The 18846-nt window shown below is 34.8% G+C and overlaps 2 protein-coding genes across 2 annotated transcripts; one reads left to right on the forward strand and one right to left on the reverse strand.

Annotated features, from left to right (window-relative positions):
• The first annotated feature begins 10869 nt into the window (after positions 1-10869).
• Positions 10870-11430, forward strand: LOC130452154 (uncharacterized). Its single transcript, XM_056791469.1, has one exon. The coding sequence runs from the start codon at positions 10870-10872 to the stop codon at positions 11428-11430; it is 561 nt and encodes a 186-aa protein (XP_056647447.1).
• A 4785-nt stretch (positions 11431-16215) lies between these two features.
• LOC130452155 (uncharacterized) lies at positions 16216-17985 on the reverse strand. Its single transcript, XM_056791470.1, has 2 exons — positions 17784-17985; positions 16216-16763 (listed from the first exon to the last, which is right to left on the reverse strand). Exons 1-2 carry the CDS (start codon positions 17983-17985, stop codon positions 16216-16218), a joined length of 750 nt encoding a protein of 249 aa, XP_056647448.1.
• Between the last annotated feature and the right edge of the window lie 861 nt (positions 17986-18846).

Raw genomic sequence — 18846 nt, forward strand, 5'->3', positions numbered from 1 at the left:
TTTGAGCTCTTTTTCTCAAATGAGTTGCTAGAAGCAATAGCACTTCAAACAAAAAATTACTCCCTTTTCAAAAACAGTCCTAATCTAAATATCTCTATTGAAGAATTTAAGGTTTTCATTAAAATTCTTATACTCAGTGGATATAATCCTTTACCTTCCAAAAGAAACTATTGGGAAACAGCCAAAGATATGAGGAACGAGCTTGTTTGCGACGCTATGCGAAGGGACAGATTTTTGCAATTTTGCCATTTTACATTTACATTTCGCAAATAATAACACTATAGACATATCCGACAAAATTTATATGTTACGTTTATTGACAGACGCTCTAAAACAAAAATTTATTCAACATTTTGTACCAGAACAAAATCTTTGTTACGACGCCGATGAGTCAATGATAAATTACTACGGCCGGCACGGGTGCAAACAATTTATAAGAAGAAAACCTGTGCGATTTGGTTATGGTGGAGCGTGGAGCCTCAACACCTAGTGGTTACCTGATAAATTTCGAAATTTATCAAGGAAATAATCCAAAAGCCATTAAAAAATACGAAGAACTCTTTGGCAAAGCTGCAACACCACTTGTTTAAATGATTGACGAATTAGGCGTGAAAAAATTTCGTCGTTATAATTTTTTTTTTCGACAATCTCTTTTCTGGTACCAATATTTTGAATAGTTTGAATAACAATGGCTATATTGGAACGGGAACAATTAGGGACAATAGAATTCCGCGAGATTGTCCAATTGAAGACAAGAAGACATTTTCAAAAAGAGCTAGAGGGATATGCGGGATTTCATACGTAAGATGGATGGACAACAGCGTTGTGACATTGGTGAGCACTAATTTCGGTGTGGCACCAATAAAACCTGTCGAAAGATTTTCTAGGAAAGATCAAAAAAACATATCTGTGTCTAAACCAGACCGTGTTCTACAATACAACAAAAATATGGGTGGAACCGATTTGATGGATAACAACGTATCTTGGTACGATACATATAAACTGTCTAAACACTTAGAATCAACTTCATACTAATTTCAGTTAACGCATCGGCGTCCGTGGAAAAAAGTGGTACTGGCCTATCTTTACTTATATGATGGATGTTACAATACACAACGTATGGACGCTGTACAGAAAAACTGGGAGAAACATCAACCAACTCGAGTTTAGAAGAAGTATAGTGCAGGTAGATCTGTCTTAGTCTTTTAGAAAATATAATAAAATTTGATTTTTACAGACATATCTTACAAAATATAAGAAACCACTGAAAAGTAGCTACGGCAGTTGCAAGCGACTCAAGAGTTGGTAGCGACGTGAGATATGATGGCTTACACCATTATATCCAACATGTTTCTGGATGCAAAAGGTGTGCCAGTACTGGTTGTTCGAGCAAAGGAAGAACAATGTGCAGTAAACGTGATGCGGGGCTATATTAGAGTGTTGAATAAATAAGAGTTGAACTTTTCTTAAAGAATTTTGAATTTAACATAAAAATTCACGGAAAGCGCCTAGCGGTCCCATATGGGTATGGTCTTTTGTACAATTACTTCTAGAGAGACAATATTAATGTTGATATTTTTTTAGTCCCAAAATTATAAAATTTGATATTTTTTGGGAAAAAAATAAAAATAAAAATTTAATGGGTTAAAACGTGTTTGTGCGTGTTTAAGTTTAATTTTTGTAACAGTATTTTCATTTGAATTGTTGCTTTTGTGTGTGATTTAGTAGTATGGAAAAGAAGCGATAAATTGCAGAAAATTCAAAGATCAGTGGAACATTCAGTATTTCGTAATTGAGTCCAGTAACAAGGCGCTATGTTTGATTTTCAATGAAAGCATAGCTGTTCTCAAAGAATATAACATTAAACGTCATTATGAAACAAAATATTTTCAAAATTACTCAAAATATACAGGAAGTTTGTGGACAGAAAAATTCGAAGCTATGAAGCGCAGATTGAAATCACAGCAATCTTCATTTGCAAAACCCAAAACTGAACAAGAGGTGGCAACTTGTGCCAGCTTTGGTGTGGTTCTTGAAATTTCGAAACGTGGAAAACCATTCACCGATGGAGAAATGATCAAAGAATGCATAATTGCAGTAGCCGAAGAAATGTGCCCTGAAAAGGTTAATTTATTAAAAACTGTCAGTGTGTCAGCAAACAAAGAAATATTAAATACTAAAGTAATACCAGAGGGTATGTGATGAAATTTTAATTGAACAATTTTTACAAAAAGGTCAATTATCGAATACTTGGCAAATGCTTATGCAAGCATTGTTCAGTGCAAAGAATAATAAATTAAGTGAGAATTATAATCGACGAGCATTATCAGTATTTTATGATGTTTATTGCACGATTACTGAAAAACACACTCCAAAGCATACAGCTTTAACTCAATCTGTACATCATTTGACTCGATCGAAACAATTAATCGTTATATCGAATAAATGTGGGCATTGCATCAATTACAAAACATTAAAAAACCTCCATAACGAAGCCACAATGTTAATTGTGTGTGGAGATATAGACAAAAATTGCTTATTTCTAAAAATATAGTTCGAGATTCATCGTTACTTCTTCATGGAGCTATAGATAACAATGATTTCAACGAAGAAACATTAAGTGGGAAAGACTCGACCCATGTTACAGCTATGGTGATATATCGAGAAAAAAACCCACTGACAATGAATTTAATTTTATTAAAATGAAGCCTACAGTAGAGTTGAACGAGTTGGATTTAACATTTTTAAACTGTCAAGAAATTCTTCATTTTCAAGAAAATATGCAGCCTTCAATACCGGATTATAATAACAGTAGCTGCTTATTAAATAATAGTCAAAACAATTTACAATTTGATAATTTGCTCTGGGTCTTGTGCAGACTGCAATACAGTCTAACAGAAAATAATTTCTGCCGATCATCTACAAACTCGAAACCAGGATGGACTCCATTTCAACAGATACTATCGTCTGAAACCTCACCTATTTCTACTGTTGGATTTAGTCCGATAATACCTCAGCCACCGACTTCCAAAGACGTTGTGTATACCGCTATGAAAAATTATGTCAACGTAAGTCTTGCACTCAGTAAAAAAATAGCTGTACTCTCGTGTAACATGGCCATATATCTTAGCGCTAAAAACATTCAACTAACAAGTTAAGAATTTGACTATTTGATATTGAGAATTGGATCGTTTCATTTACAAAAAAATTTTTTGCGATGCTTGGGCCAATATATAGAAGGGAGTGAACTCGACGGTATTCTTATTGAAGCTGATATTTATGGTGTGAATACTTTGGCATCAAATAGACTAAATAGAGGCTAATTTGACTCCGAGACTTCGACGAGTGAACAAGTGCGAGAGTGAAGTGAAGTGAAAGCGGGCTCAGGTAGTCAGGTGAGACCCTGATAAAACTTTCTTCTTTTGCAGGTAGCTGTGCTTTGACGCAGCCTTTCATTTATAATGAGAAAAAACATTTCTGCACGAAAGAATTGTGTTTGTCAACACAAATTTGATTGTGTGGAATTTATCCGTTTCTCGAAACAGCCTTACTTGTCAGTACGGCTTAAACTTTTCTTTTTAGGTAATTTCCAGGTACCGAAGCAAAAATAGGAAAACCGAGACAGAGAGTAACAGGCATGGAGCCTGAAAACTCCAAAAATAGGGAGAAACCCTACATAGATACAGAGTATCGTCGACGAAGAGACAAGATGAAGAGAAAATAATTGAGTTGTCAAAACTGATAATTCAACAAAAAGCTGATTATGAAGCATTGATTAAGACGATGGGACAGCAAATTAAATTCCTTGAAGAGAGGACTAAAAGGCATGAAGAGAGAGAGATTGTAAAAGACTACTATGAAGAGGCCCTAAAGCAATATACTGAAGATTTGAAAGCCAAAAACGAAGCATTTGAAAGAAAAATAGAAGAGTTGGAAAGAAATCCAACTACAGAAGGAGTGGAAAAAATGAAAATGACAAACAAAATGAACGAAGGAACACTAAATGAAGACTGTCCCATGGAAAGAGCAGTGAAGAATAAGAAAAAGAGAAAGAAACCGGAGAGACAATCTTCAGAGGAAGAAGAAATATCAATGGACAAACAAGTTCAAGAAGAATTGGAAAATATTAGAAAAGAAGAACAAAGAAAACAGACAAAACCGGAGAGAAGGCCACCTCCGATAATCCTAAAATCCCCACTCACGTGGACAGCACTACGCAAACAGCTAGTGCAAAGAAAAATCGATGCCCAGTGTAAAATGGGAATACACACGGGGAAAATAACGACGACGGCGACTAAAGAAGATTTCAACAAAATGAAGATGCTTCTGAGCGAGTATAAGGAGATTGAGTGGTATACCTACCTACTCAACGAGGAAAAAGAGAGGAAGCTCGTCATAAAAGGACTGGCTGTTAACACCCCAGTGTCAGAAGTAGAGGAAGAACTGAGGGATAATGGATTAAGACCAAAAAAAAGTATGGCAGTTGACAAGCCATACACAAAGAAACGAGGACAACACCCGAAAACTACTACCTATATACATGGTAGTAGAGAACCCACAGAAGAACCCACTTATAAGAAGTTGAGATACCTTTGCCACACAAAAATAAGCGTGGTAGAACAAAAAAGGCACAACAGACCTGTACAATGTTACAGATGTCAGGGATTCCACCACGGACAAAGCACGTGCACTGCGTGAGATGCGCGGGAGCGCATAGAGTGGCGGAATGCACGCTCAACAAGACGGAAAAACCTAATTGCAGGAACTGCGGAGAACACCCCGCAAACTACAAGGGGTGCCCGAAACACCCGAAAAAGATGGAAAACAATCCAGCTAAGAACACCACGCAAACAGGACGCACTTACGCACAAGCTGCTAAGAAAACGACAACGACAGGAGAAAAAACACCAGAGCTACTGAGTGTGTTGCAGAACATGCAACACTCATTGCCCAACAGAAGTAAACCACAAGAGGACACTCCCCGACACGGCAACTCTGCATTTCATAAGCAAATGTAGAGTTATACATCGGGGACAGCTATAGAGAAGGCGAAGGACCACTCGGATTAGATCTTTTCCTACCGGTTGGAGGTTGGAAGAGGTTTACCCGAGGCAGCGAAAACACACACACACACATTAAGACGTCCAGAACAAGAAGCCAAGAGTGTATAGCCAACAGGCTAATCTCTTAACAAAAAGATAAGACATCCCAGAATCTCCCACAGACCTCAGGGGAGAGGAAGGAGTGTACGCGCGAAACTGTGACGCGAAAGAGGATGAGGACCTGTCGAAATGACAGGGGGTGGTGAAATGTCCTTCCTCGCATCCACTCGTAGATTTATCCGGGAGTGGATACCTAGAGGGACGGGCTCGTCTCAAGGGAAAGTGTTTGTGTGTGTGTGTTGGCATCAATTTTGAAAGGTACTCCTTATAACATAGGCATTAGACAAAAACCATTCTGGCCTAGTCGAAAAATATGATCAATACAAAAGAATAATTACAGATTTTTGAATAATGAATTTTTCAAATTTTTTGCACACCATGCGCACTGAAAATTAAATATTTAAACAACTACTGCGGAATGGTAGAAATTTTGTTAAATTCAGGTGTGGCTGATAGAAATAGTAATTATGAATTACATTTGCTAACTACAAGACAAATGTTACCTTACTCTTTCTCCATGAATCACACGGATGTAGATGTAGATACAAAATAGATATACAAAATATAATAAAGTATATTAATGCCTGAAATATTTACAGTGGTGAACTTCCTGAAGAAACTTGTAGGCAATGTTTCCTAAATATAGCAGAAAATGGAGAGGCCCTATTAAGAACGTACGAAAATGAGCGATTCGTACTCGTAAAAAGTTATCTGATTCTATTAAGAAAATTAAATTTAGCAGTTTTGTAACTCCCGAAAAAGAAAACAAGAGTACTTCTAATAAAAAGTTGCAAAATGCAACAAATATAAGTTTCATTGAGAAAAACATTTTTGTTGGCTAATGAACGTGGATTTGATGCAAAAATTTTAGCATCTTTCGAAATTTTGAAATACTGCAAGTATCGCTGAAGGTTTTTATATAGACAAATTTTGTATGGAGGGGCCAAGAGCCCATTTACCCTTTGACAAATGAATTCTCACTTCATTTCTATATGATACTTAGGACTTTACAACCTTTTTGAAAATTATCCGAAGAGGAGTTGCCGAAAGAGGGCCAGAGTTGTTTTTTACTTCTAGAGGCAAGATGCCCTCCTCTAGTACTTAGTGACAACTGTCTTTGTTCTTGAAAATATTTTCTATATTTTTTGAGTATAAGATCATGTACTGAGACAATGTCATGTAATGTAATGAGCTTTGCTTTATTGCCCACAGTAGTGGCTCTTCAAGGAGTAAAAAATGTTTGTTTATTTAATTTTAGGACATTTACCATCTATTAGTCACGTTGGATACCTAACATTTGTCATGATTAGAAGGTTTACCTACCAGCTTTACAAGAAATAAAAGCTCAATCTCAATTTATGGTTGTAGCTCCTCATTTTCTATATTTCAGATACCACAAGCCCCCTCCATAATCATCTCTCAACCAAACACAAGGATGAATGGAAGAAGTTACGAGAGGCAAAGAAGACCAAAGAGGAAAAAAAGAAGGCAGAAGAAGCTAGGAGGACAGAGTTCAAAGCAACTCAACCCACTCTCCCAGACACAGTTAAAAAATTGAAGGAATGCACTGTGTTTCGATTGTACAAGCTAGGTGGACAAAAGTCATGTTCAGAAATCTGAAATTTGGTATTAGAATAATATAAACAATACTCCAAAATATTGCAACATAGTGTTTGTTTACGTTTGAAACACTCCACCTCATGAGTAGTGAGGTCCAAAGGTATGAATCCGTGTCAACATTGAATTCCAGACGTCATTTCTAACACACAAATCGAAGTGTTCCTAGTTACATATTAATTAATTGTTGGAGATGGATATTATTTATGCTGGTAAGTGCTGATTCTTTTCTATTAAATAATTTTGACTGATAATCAAACAATATTAAAAAAAAGACGAACGGATTATTTTTTCTTTGTTTTATTATTTTTAAAGGAATCGTAATGACTTGTACACATTTGTACCCGGGCTAATTTTTCTATATATAATAGCTGTAACTTCCCCATTTATAATAAGATGTGTTGTAGCCAGCACATTTGAGTACAACATTTTTTTTTATTCTAGAGTACTTTATTTCGAGGAGGAACTTTTTCGAAGAATGGTTGAAGCACTCAAAGGAAGATAAAAACTCTTTCCTCTTTAAGTTCCTTACGTCCAAATTTAATTTTGGAAACCTTGCCAGCAACTCTGAAAGGCAAATTAAAATGAGGTTGGCGAGCTATGCCTCCAAAGTTTTTGATAAATGGGTTGCTGCGGGAAAATCAAAACAGCGTTTTTTGGAAAATAACGAAAATTGGTTCGATAAAGAAATCAAATTCGAGGTTCGAAGTACTGTGCCGCGACCTTCCACATCATTTCTATCAAAATCATTTTGGGTTTGGTTTTTCAACTCTTCATGCGTGGATTCGTTGTTTCGAATGTTTTTTACACATTAGTTACAAAATGAACATTAAGAAATGGCAGGCTATGAGCGCTGAAGAAAAGGCAAGTGTAAAACAACGCTCAGAAGAAATTAAACAACGTTTTAAACAAGAAATGGGACTAATTGTGGACAAACCAAAGCCAGGATTCGGCTCAACTAATGACGGAAACACCTCTCGCCGATTTTTCGGCAACCCTGAATTGAGTGCACACTGTGCAATGGGATAAAGATGATCTCCGACATACAGAAATGAATCGCCGAGTCTGTGAGTTCATCATCAAGGGTTATCATCCTTATTCTATTGTTGAGGAATAACGTTTTGTCGATTTGATGAATTATACTGTTCCTCTTTATAAAATGCCATCCAGGAATACAGTTTCTAAAAATCTCATCCCGAAAATGTATGAGGAGCTCAAACTCAAAAAAATTAATGAATTCCAGAATGATCAACCATCTTTGTCATCTGTTTCTTTCACAACTGATGTGTGGTCAGCCCATAGAAATAGCTATTTATCAATGACAGCTCACTATGTAAATTTGGATTTTAAATATAAGTCGTTTTGTTTTGGCAATGACAAATTGTCAGGGTTCCACACAGGGTCCTAACTGATAATGCCAAAAATATAACTGCTGCTGTGGCTGGGCATCCTTGTTGGAATGCTCGGAAATGTAGCATCCACACTTTACAATTATGTGTTCATGATGATAGAAAGGAGGTAAGAGGATTTGATACAATGTGCAAAAAAGGCACCAGCATTGTTGGTCATTTCAAACACAGCACTGTTGCTTCAGATGATTTGGAGAAGCATAAAACTGAATGCGGAGAGCCAGCCCTGTATTTAGTCCAAGATGTTAATACGAGATGGAATTTAGAGTTTGACATGATTGAACGAGTTGTAAAAGTTAAGAAGCCTTTGCGTCGTGCCCTTGAGGACACCAACATTGATGATTTCACTAAAGAGGAGTGGAGTTTATGCGAAGCTTATTTGGAGGTATTAAAGGTCGTGAGAAGAAACTTTCCACGATCATACAAACATCAATCAATGTTCATGCAGTTGCATTGGCAAAAAGTTTATTAAAATCTATAAAGTCAAGGTTCACCCAATACCAGGAAGATAGTGTGAATGTATTCTCAATGATGATGGACCCTCGCTTCAAAAATACTTTAATCCCCAGTGATAAGAAGGATCATTGGAAGTTGAAGTTAATTAATGAAATTGTAGAGATTGGGTTTGATTAAGTTTGTCCAGTGATCTCTGAAATAGATGAAGGTGCTCAGAGCTCAACATCAGAAGCTGAATATGCCTCAATATGGTGAGATATAGAGGATATACAAAGTTGTGAGGCATCTTCATATCAGCAGAGAACCCAAAAGAATTTGGTAGAAGACGAGCTAGATCTGTATCTTGCCAGGCCCTTGATACCAAAAGATGTCAATCCCTATGATTACTGGGCCAAAGAAAGCAAGCATTCTTTCAAACTTCTGTACAACTGTGCCAGGAAATATCTTCCAATTCCTGTATCAGAAGTAAACAGCGAGCGTCAATTTTCAACTGCTGGCCTCATTTTGACAGATCCGCGAGCTTCTTTGGATTCTCAAAATGTAGGAATTTTAACTTCCTTACATGAAAATATGAAACGCTATGTATAATTTACATGGCATAGGTATGCGTTACATATTTTCTATTTTCATGTAAGAAAGTTCTTTTATCTGGTCTAACATGCTTGTCAATAGAGTTACCTTTTGTTAACTTTTTTTTAGTATTTGAGTATTTATTTGTATTTTTCTTTTTGTCAATATTCTATCATTTGTATAACTTAGTACAAAATCATCATATCTCATTCTTTTCCTAATTTTTCAATGTTTGAGATTGCTCATTTATTTTTGTTGACCTCATTTTTTATTTTCTTTAATAAATTATTATTTTAAAATTTATTTTAATAATTCTGTATTTTTTCTCCCCGCAACAAATCAGACTTTGTACAAAAACGTTACCTAATTAAATATCTAATTTATTTCTGATTCTGTAATCATCAACAATGATAGTAAATACTAGATTTTCTTTTCTTTTTAAACTTAATTATTAGTTGTGATTCTATTTATGAACAATACTAAAAAGTTTGCACCAAAAAACATTTTCAAAGCCCAAATTTAAATAAAATGTATTGAACTTGACCCACAAAATAAAACTTGAAGAGAAATTATATACTATATTCATTAAAACAACATCAAAAATTTTTGCTTTGAGTTGAATGACGAAGAGGTGTTTCTGATCAGAATAGGTAAAAATATTCGATTCGATATTCGAACTTTTTTTTTAATCGATTCGAGGCCAAAAAGTCATATTCGCCCAGCTCTACAAATAATAATTCGGCCAGCTGAGCTATAAGCGAAGTATTTCTTTCTACCGCAGAGGTACATTAGTAGGTTTTGGATAGCGGATCACAATCAAGCTTTTTATCAGAGCAAGCCTGTAACAAATTGGGGCTTGAAAAACAAAAGTAAATATGTCACTTAATGGTATTAATGGGTCGATTTCACAAATAAGTCATAGTTGTGATGCAACATTTTCTCAAAGAACAATGCATTCTCTACACAAATTTCTTGTTTTTTGATATCTAAGATTACAGGTGCATTACCTGCGTCACAAATAAACGTTAACCAATGAAAAATTTCAGAGAAGTGCAGACTTGCGGATCCCTTTTTTTTAAGCCGCAGCAAGTAGATATGTTAATAGGTGTCGACTTGTTCTGGAGTATTCTGTGTAATGATAAAATTTCTTTAGGTCCTAATGCTCCTTTCTTACAGGAAACATATTTTGGTTGGGTCATTATTGGGCCTCTAGGTAATAATACTAAGAACACGGTCATGTACTGTAATCTCAGTCTTTGAGTTGAACAACAAATCCAAAATTATTTGAGAACATTTTGGGAATTAGAACAAACCGAATATTCACCTAGAATCCTATCGGAAGAGGAAATTGCGTGTGAGAATCATTTTAAAAAACATTTTAAACGTAATGATAATTTGCAATGATATTGCTCGGGAGTGGCTAGATTTTGAGTTGGACGCAAAGTATTTGAATGAACTGAAAATAGAACGTCATGCAATATGCGAACATGTAAAAAAGATTGAAATTCAGTGTTTTTCTGACAGTTCAGAAAAGGCGTATAGCTCTTGCATTTACTTAAAATGGTCGAAATATAACTGCTGACAATTGGTTCAGCAGCATAAGCCTAGTAGAGAAGTTAATTGAGAAAAAGCTGTCATATATTGGTACATTAAAGATGAATAAGAGAGAAGTACCTCCAGAATTTTTGTCTAGTAAAAATCGAGAGGTCTTTAGTAGTCTTTTTGGATTCAAAAAAGATTACTCATTGGTCTCTTATGTTCTAAAAAAAGAAAAGTGCGTTATTTTAGTATCCTCCTTACACAACGATAATGAAATAGATCCTGAGACATATGATCAGAAAAAACCCACCATGATAACATTTTATAATAACACAAAAGGAGGAGTAGATACAACTGATAAATTGTGTGCCAGTTATAATGTATCAAGAAATATTCGTCGTTGGCCGATGGTAGTGTTTTGCGCTATTCTAAATATGAGTGTAATTAATGCGAGATTGATTCACATTGGGAACGATCAAGCAGTCACTAGAAGAAAAGTCTTTTTGAAAAAATTAGTAGACGAATTAGTACTTCCGCAGTTATACAGGCGAAGTCAGAATACTGTAGGTATGCCCCTCGACCTGCAACGAAAATTGCAGCCATACCGACAAGACGAACGAAACCTTGCCAATGAAGAAGGTCAAGAAGCTACAGGTGCGAAAAGAAAACGAAGCTAGGATTGTCAAGGACTAGCTAACAAGAGGAGGCTCACCAAATATGACTGCATCTTGTGTAAAAAAGCTATATGTTTGTCCCACTTGAATTGTTACTGTAACGAGTGTAACACCAATTTCAAACAAAATATTAATGCTTAATAATAATGGCAATAGTTTTCTTTTGTCAACTTAAATTTCTTTTTATCAGCTTTATTTGTTATTTTCGCCTTTTATCTTTTTATCACAGAAACTAGTACATAGTTATCAATTACATTATTGGAAATTCCTATATTATTTTGAAGAAGAACAATGAAATTTCTTTTGAGTACTTTGTCTATAACAAAAACATGTTTCATTTTAGTTCAACCCTTTTAGGTAACTTATTTTCAATGGTGATCAACCTGATATATATTGCGCCATATTATAGACAAAAAAATATTACGCCTGACAGAAGATTGACGAAGCACCACCACATTATTATTTACAAATTCGTCAATACTTAAACGAACAGTTTCCGCATTGATGGATTGGTCGTGAAAGTGAGTTTGCTTGGCCACCAAGAGGCCCTGATTTAAATCCTTTGGATTTTTCAATTTGGTAATTTGGTCGCAAATGAAGGCATTAGTTTACAAAGAAAAAATTACTTCTCTTCCACAACTGCGACGGATAATAGAAGAAGCCGCGGATGTAATTAAAAATAATAAACAAGGACTATTTGATATTAAGAGATCTTTACGAAACCGGATCATAAAGTGTATTGAAGTAAATGGTGGGCATTCTGAGCATTTGCTTTGAAGTTGATCAACAACTCACACCCACTATGCATTATACATATGAAATTACATCAGAATCCTAGGAGGGCGGTATACTGACAGTGACCCAAAAAGGAACCATACAATAAGCAATATCATAAGTGATGCGATACATTTTGGTTGAGTGTATTTACTCAATAACTGTAGGTTGCAATTATGCTGGATATTAATTGTATCAGATTTTATCTATTCTTTATTACTCAATAAATACGTTGAAATCAATGTAATGTTCAGATAACAAATATTTTGTTACCAGAAAAAATTTATTTTCCAGTTTTCCATTGCAGGGAATTATGAAAGATTCTTACATGAGTCACCTTCATACACTAAAGATATATGTTGTTAGACGCGCATCATTTGAATGATTCATCCGTGTATGCGTAGCTTATTTTTTATGTGCCACAGCAATAGATCTGAAACGTAAACAGGTGACATGAAAATAATACAGCCACGAGTAATTTCATAACCCTACTTTGAACGACATTTTTATTAGGAAGATAATAGCGCCAAATTTGTAAATTGATACGTGAATAATGATATATATGGTTGGTTTTTATTTCATTCTTTGCGATGGGTTAAGTTCATACAGCAAAAAACAGAGTACATTCATGGGTATGAATGTAACCCACTTTTTTATTTCAGTTTTTAGGTTTGAAATTATTTCATCACTTTGTTTTACAGAAAAAATGTAGTCAGAAGTTGAAAGGAAAAGAAAACTATGTGGAAGAAGATAGACAAACAGACAATGTTTAATGTTATCGATGAACTTTGGAAATACAAAGTAGCTTCTGGGAAGTCAGTAGCCGAATATAGAGTTGATGCACAAACATTACAAACCGTATTAAAAAAATTACGTAAAACATACTTGGTTGCGAAATCGTGAATTTAAATTTACATCACATCAAGTGTTTACAAAAACAGAAGAGGATGCACTATGGATTGCATGTATGGAAGTTAAAAAGCTTGCGTATGAATTTGCCAAGGCCAATGACATAAAATACGCAATAAGTTAGAATAATAATAAATAGAAGAAGGAAGCAAGTTAACATACATCCGAAAATCTAGCGCTACCAGATCATTAGGTCTCAACAAAACTTCCTTCCAGATCTTGGAAAATATATACCGTGAACATAATTTTACTGCCGATCGGGTTTTTTGCTACGACGAATTTGGTATTTCTACTGTTTCGTGCACACCAAAAATCTTTACTTACAAAAGTCAAAAACAAGTTGATCAAATAGTTTCTGCCAAAAGAGGAGAATTGTTCACATTTGGTGGTACCATTCGAGTGAGTATACTCCCCTTATTATCTTCTCTCGAGTACATTTTCAAAACTTCGTCTTAGAAGGTGCTAGGGGAGGCTCTTCAGGTGTAGCCTAGAGAAGTGGTTGAATAAACTCGAGTATTTTTACTGCAGATCTAGATCACATCCAAAAACACACTTTACGTTTTAACGATAATCACTCTTATATGACAATCATGGAGTTACTACGATCAATGACGAAGATCTCTTTTGTTATAACATTCATTAATATATTATGTATACATAGATACTTACGTTTCAAGTTAATTAGTGTTGAACATTTAAGATTTTTCCAGTTGTTTTCGATATTTTGATAATTGTTGATCATTGATATTATTACTATTTGATTGAGTGTATTTACTAGATAAATATCTCAATAATTCTTGATATTAATTTTATCAGATTTCATTTATTATTACTATTCAGTACTTCATCTAGCTTTTATCTTTCAGAACTTTCCTGTATTGAATAAAATAGGAAGAAATTTAGGATTCAAATAATACTACTACCTATCTCAACAATTTTAGGCACTTCAGTTTCAGTATTTTGTGCAAATCAAATATTGACTGAAGATTTGAGGAACGTAAGTGTTATATCAGTGCATTCAGACGCCTCAAATCACAAAGGAATTAAACTTCTTCCTTTAATTGTCAGATATTTTTCATTGTTCATAATTTAATTATTGAAGGATTTGCCAGGAGAAACGTCTGACAAAGTTATCAAATATTTTGTAGAGGTCTTGAAAAAACATAATTTAGAACGCAAGATATTAGGGTTTTGTTCCAACAACACCAGCACTAACTTTGGAGGCATGCGAAGAGCTGGGAAAAATAATATTTTTACAAAGCTAAAAGCTACTTTGGACGGACTTTGTGGGAATTTGTTACATATTTTAATATACAAACTGCGACGGACTGCCCCCAACTGATTTATAAACTTTAATTACCACGATTTACTCTTACTTTTACATTTATACAGTGCGCGTCAGTGAATAAAAAGAATTTTGCAATTTTATAGACATAGAATATCGTCTGCATTTTAAGCGAAAATGAGACTATTGTACCATAACCTGTAAAATTTTCTTGCAGATCGTATAGAAATAGCGCCGAAATGCTAAAAAATTCAGAAATGTACATAACCTTTGTATTCTAATACCTTCTATTTCAAACTGCTTTTATACTGCGCATGGCAATATCTCCTATTTGAAACCGTAATGGCAGTTACTGTGTAGAGTTTGATGTGACAGTTTCTGCTAAGGTAAATACCAACAAAATGACTTTTTGGACTTAATTGGTTATTCAATTTAGCCTGGAGGTTAAAATATGCACATTAGCTACTAACTGTAAAATAATAGTCTGCTTTTTGTAAAGTTTTGAGATGCAATCTAATGAAATCACTGCGAAAAGCACTTAAATTAATTGTCGTTCAGATAGGTGATATTTCTTTTAAACAGTTCGGGTAACTTCGGTTTTGTTACATGAAGATAGGTGTTATTAGATTTAAAAAAAATAGTACGTAACTAAGAAGTAACAATTAAAATCTCTGTTTTTGATTTTTCGTAATGTGTAATTTAGTTTCTTTGATTTCAGAATTTTAAATAATGTCTAATAGAACACAGAAACTATTAGAATTAGCTGCAAAAGTACATAACAATGAAAAAAGTCGACAGCACCGTTACTGAAACTGAAATGGTGAATGAACCAAAAGCTGGAGTAGTTGTTCATCAACATCAGTTGATAGATTTAGACTCACTGGATATAGAATCTGTGCCCATCAGTTTTGGCTTCAATCATACACAGGAACTTGAATTTCCCAACTGTGATAGACTTAATGTCAATAGTAATAAAGAATCGTTCCTTCACTTCATTTTCAAATGAGTGCCATAATGTTAATGCTACAAACACTTACTGTGTTAATGTGAGTCACTGCCTCACTTCACTTTCTAAAGAATACGATAATATAACAAAGAAGAAAACGTCACACAACACAACATATTATTATTATCAAGCATCGATAATTTTGCTGTTCAAAACAAATGTGATGCCGGTACATCTAAAGAAACTGATGAAAATGATGTAGATTATATTTCCGAAACTGACATTTCTGAAACTGATTCTTCTTTTGAAAGTGAGTACGTTACTGAGACCGAAAAAGAATATGAAAATATGAACGAAGGCCGAAAAAGATGGAAGAATCGTAATCCAAAAAAGTGGAAAAAATAGAACGAAGAAGATGAGAATGACAGGACAGGCGCATTTAGGTTACACTCGGTCAAGAGAGAGAAAGTGCCAGAAAGCTTGGACCACGTTGTGCGTCAAAAAAATGTGAAAAATCAAAGGTCAGATTCTGCAGCAAATTTTCAGAGGATACAAGAAATAAAATATTCTTAGAATTTTGGACAAACATGACTTGGGATCAAAGAAAAGTATTCGTTTCATCTCATTTTTCTCGAATTGGCACTAAAAGGTGTACAAAAAGTAGCGATGAAAACTCTAAGAGACTTGGAACCTTCGTATGTACTCTAAATGATGGTGAGAACACCTGGACTGTATGCAGAAAAATGTTTCTGAATACACTTGCTCTAAAACCTTTCACAGTCCAGAGTTGGGTAAAGAATTCCGTGCTAGCCTGGTATGATTGTGCATGTTACAAGATCTTCTACATCTACGGATGAAGGTAATGTTTGCCTGATCACTTACGAAGCCAGTTGTGAAGTGCACAAGAACTTTTAACAACCAAATCCACAGTTTCAGGAGACAACGCAATTGGCCGTTCAAAGACTCTAAATTTAGCAACTAAAATACCGAATGCATTTTCCGAAACTCTGCGTGCTCTAGAAAGTCTATATATTCTTTCTGAAATTGATAAATTCCGTTTGCTGAAAGGTTTGAGTATGTCTTTTCTTAATGGAAATGCATCAACTGCAACAAGAATCGTATTCTGCAGTAAATTCAGGCTGTTACTTTCCATAGCAATGTTCAAGGTAGATGCTTGAAAAACTGCACCATCATTTGATTTTCCATTAGCACCGACATCTATGTATAAAAAATTGTATTCTGCATCAACTAACGCAAACAATGTGATGCTGAATGTACCCTTGTAGTTGTAGTAATTAGAACCACTCTTAGGAGGGCACTTAATCTGGATGTGTTTCCCATCTATTGCCTCTACACAATTGGGAAAGTTCCACTGCACTTCAAATTTGCGTTTCACTAATTCCCACTCTTTGTACTTGGCACCTGAAACAAATTTTTTCTATAATTTGTCACAATTGTTTATAATATTTGTATGATTTTGTACAGTTAATTTGTTTCATTTCCGGATAAGGAATTACAAAATCTACCTACAGTGACTGACGTATTTGATATTGAAGGTATAGAGGATGTGGATTCTCCAATTTCTTTGAAACGTCAACCACAACAAAAAAAAACAAATTACTAATTCTGAAACAACTGGAATGCAGCCTCCGCGCTCCAAAAAGTTTGAAAAATCCGAAATACATACGGTTGAAAGCATTGTAGATGAGCTACAAAAAATATCGCAAACTGTTAAGCCAATTGATAAAAGTGGTTCTGTTAAACCGGCTTGTGATGAACTGTCTCATTTTGGAGAATATGTTTCAGCGCAACTATTAAATCTCATAAACTCACTTAAAGCCCAAAAAGCTATCCAAAATATTCTGATAGCTGAAAGAATTAAATCATTGAAACAAAATATGCAAAATCAGAGTTCTTCAGCACTATCCCCAGTAACATCCAGGTACCACTGGATCTGACAGCACTGATGTGGGAGGGATTCATCATCAAACAACTTCACACGATTTACTTAATACTGCTTTGGAAAACAGCTTTACATTACAAACCGACGAGTATTCCCAAGAAGAAAATGATTCATAGAATTTGATGTTTGTTGAAGAAATTGTAATTAACAATAACGAAATGATGAAACGATTTGAAAATTTATATCCTAATTGTAACTGTTAACATGATTGTACAATAAATCTCACAAATGTAATGTGTTTCAGTTTACCTTGATATATTTTTCAAGTACTTCATGAACGGCTACCAAAACTTCAGGTATGAATTTGCTAATTGTACATTTTGGCACTAGGTACAGGTACTGCAGAGATGCAAACTGTCACCAGTAGCAAATCGCTTGCCTTAACATTGTATCTTCTTTTGCAATCTTCTTTTCAACAAAAGACAAGAGTTCATAAAATTTGTTAGGCGTCATTCTGAGGTGCTTTCTGTATGAATCACGGTCCTCTACAGCTAATTCTCTGAGTAAGGTATCTGAAACTCCGAGTTGTGATCTACGACGAATCCAACTCCTTATCCATACCCTTGCTCTTCTTCTTTCACTTTTTCTTAATACACTTACTGTAAAATCGCTTATTATTGGTATTAACAGTGCAACGACTCCACGCATAGCATCAGCTATATCATCAGGAGGGGCCGCCATTTTCACTACAAACCACAAGACAATTCCTCCACTTGAATTCAAGCTTTCAGAAAATCGTTTTTTTACTTGAATGTAGTGTTAACACTTTACTTGACTAAAGTAAACTTGATTCAAGTAACTTGACCAATGTGAACGAGCCCTTAATGCTAGCAATCTTTATTTTAAAACGAAACTTTGCTGCCATAATTTTACCATCTTTAATTGTGGCTCCAGCGACGCAACGTGTTACTGGTTCACTGAAATTGATTCTTCATTGTGTGCCTCAACCTTCGTTTCTTGCTTGTTAGACTACTTAGAACGACACTGCTTACTAAGAAAATTACCAATTGTAATATTTTCAGACGGATGCACGTACCAAAATAGGAACTGTATTATGTGAGCAAGACGGCTTAGTTAAATCAAATATTTTCAAAGAAAAAGTGGTGGAATTTTACAAGTTCAGTATCTGGAATAATGGGAAGGCCATTTTAAGGGAATCGAGAAGTTTAATTGGATTATATTAAACATGAAACATCCGCATCAAATGGTTCAAGTATGCTGTGACTATTTAATTCAACATTATGCGGGAATAAATTTAATTGAGCTCTTTGATGAAATCTGTTTCATTCAGTGTTACACCACACCACCACAGAAACTTTTGCATTGGAAACAAAATTGTGTTTCGGTATCAGATAGGTGAATTGAAATTTTTTTAAACCCTTAAAGAAAATGATGTGTCCAATAATATTTGGCGAATTGTTAGAGTATTGCCTCTGTATCCCAGTAACTGATGCACCGATCGAACGGGGTTTTTCTTTATTAACCATCTGGACTAGAGAGAAAACCCAATATAAAGTGGAAACTTTGAAATCCTTGTTGATT

This window comes from Diorhabda sublineata, unplaced genomic scaffold (genome assembly GCF_026230105.1).
Source record: "Diorhabda sublineata isolate icDioSubl1.1 unplaced genomic scaffold, icDioSubl1.1 Dsub_21, whole genome shotgun sequence".
NCBI classification, from domain to species: Eukaryota; Metazoa; Arthropoda; class Insecta; order Coleoptera; family Chrysomelidae; genus Diorhabda; species Diorhabda sublineata.

Excerpts from the sequence above, each read along its gene's own strand:
- LOC130452154 (XM_056791469.1), top strand. The coding sequence starts at position 10,870 with ATGAATAAGAGAGAAGTACCTCCAGAATTTTTGTCTAGTAAAAATCGA.
- LOC130452155 (XM_056791470.1), bottom strand. The coding sequence starts at position 17,985 with ATGGCGGCCCCTCCTGATGATATAGCTGATGCTATGCGTGGAGTCGTT. Across the intron at positions 16,764-17,783 it reads AGAATTAGCTGTAGAGGACC|GTGCCAAGTACAAAGAGTGG; the intron begins GTGATTCATACA and ends AATTTGTTTCAG.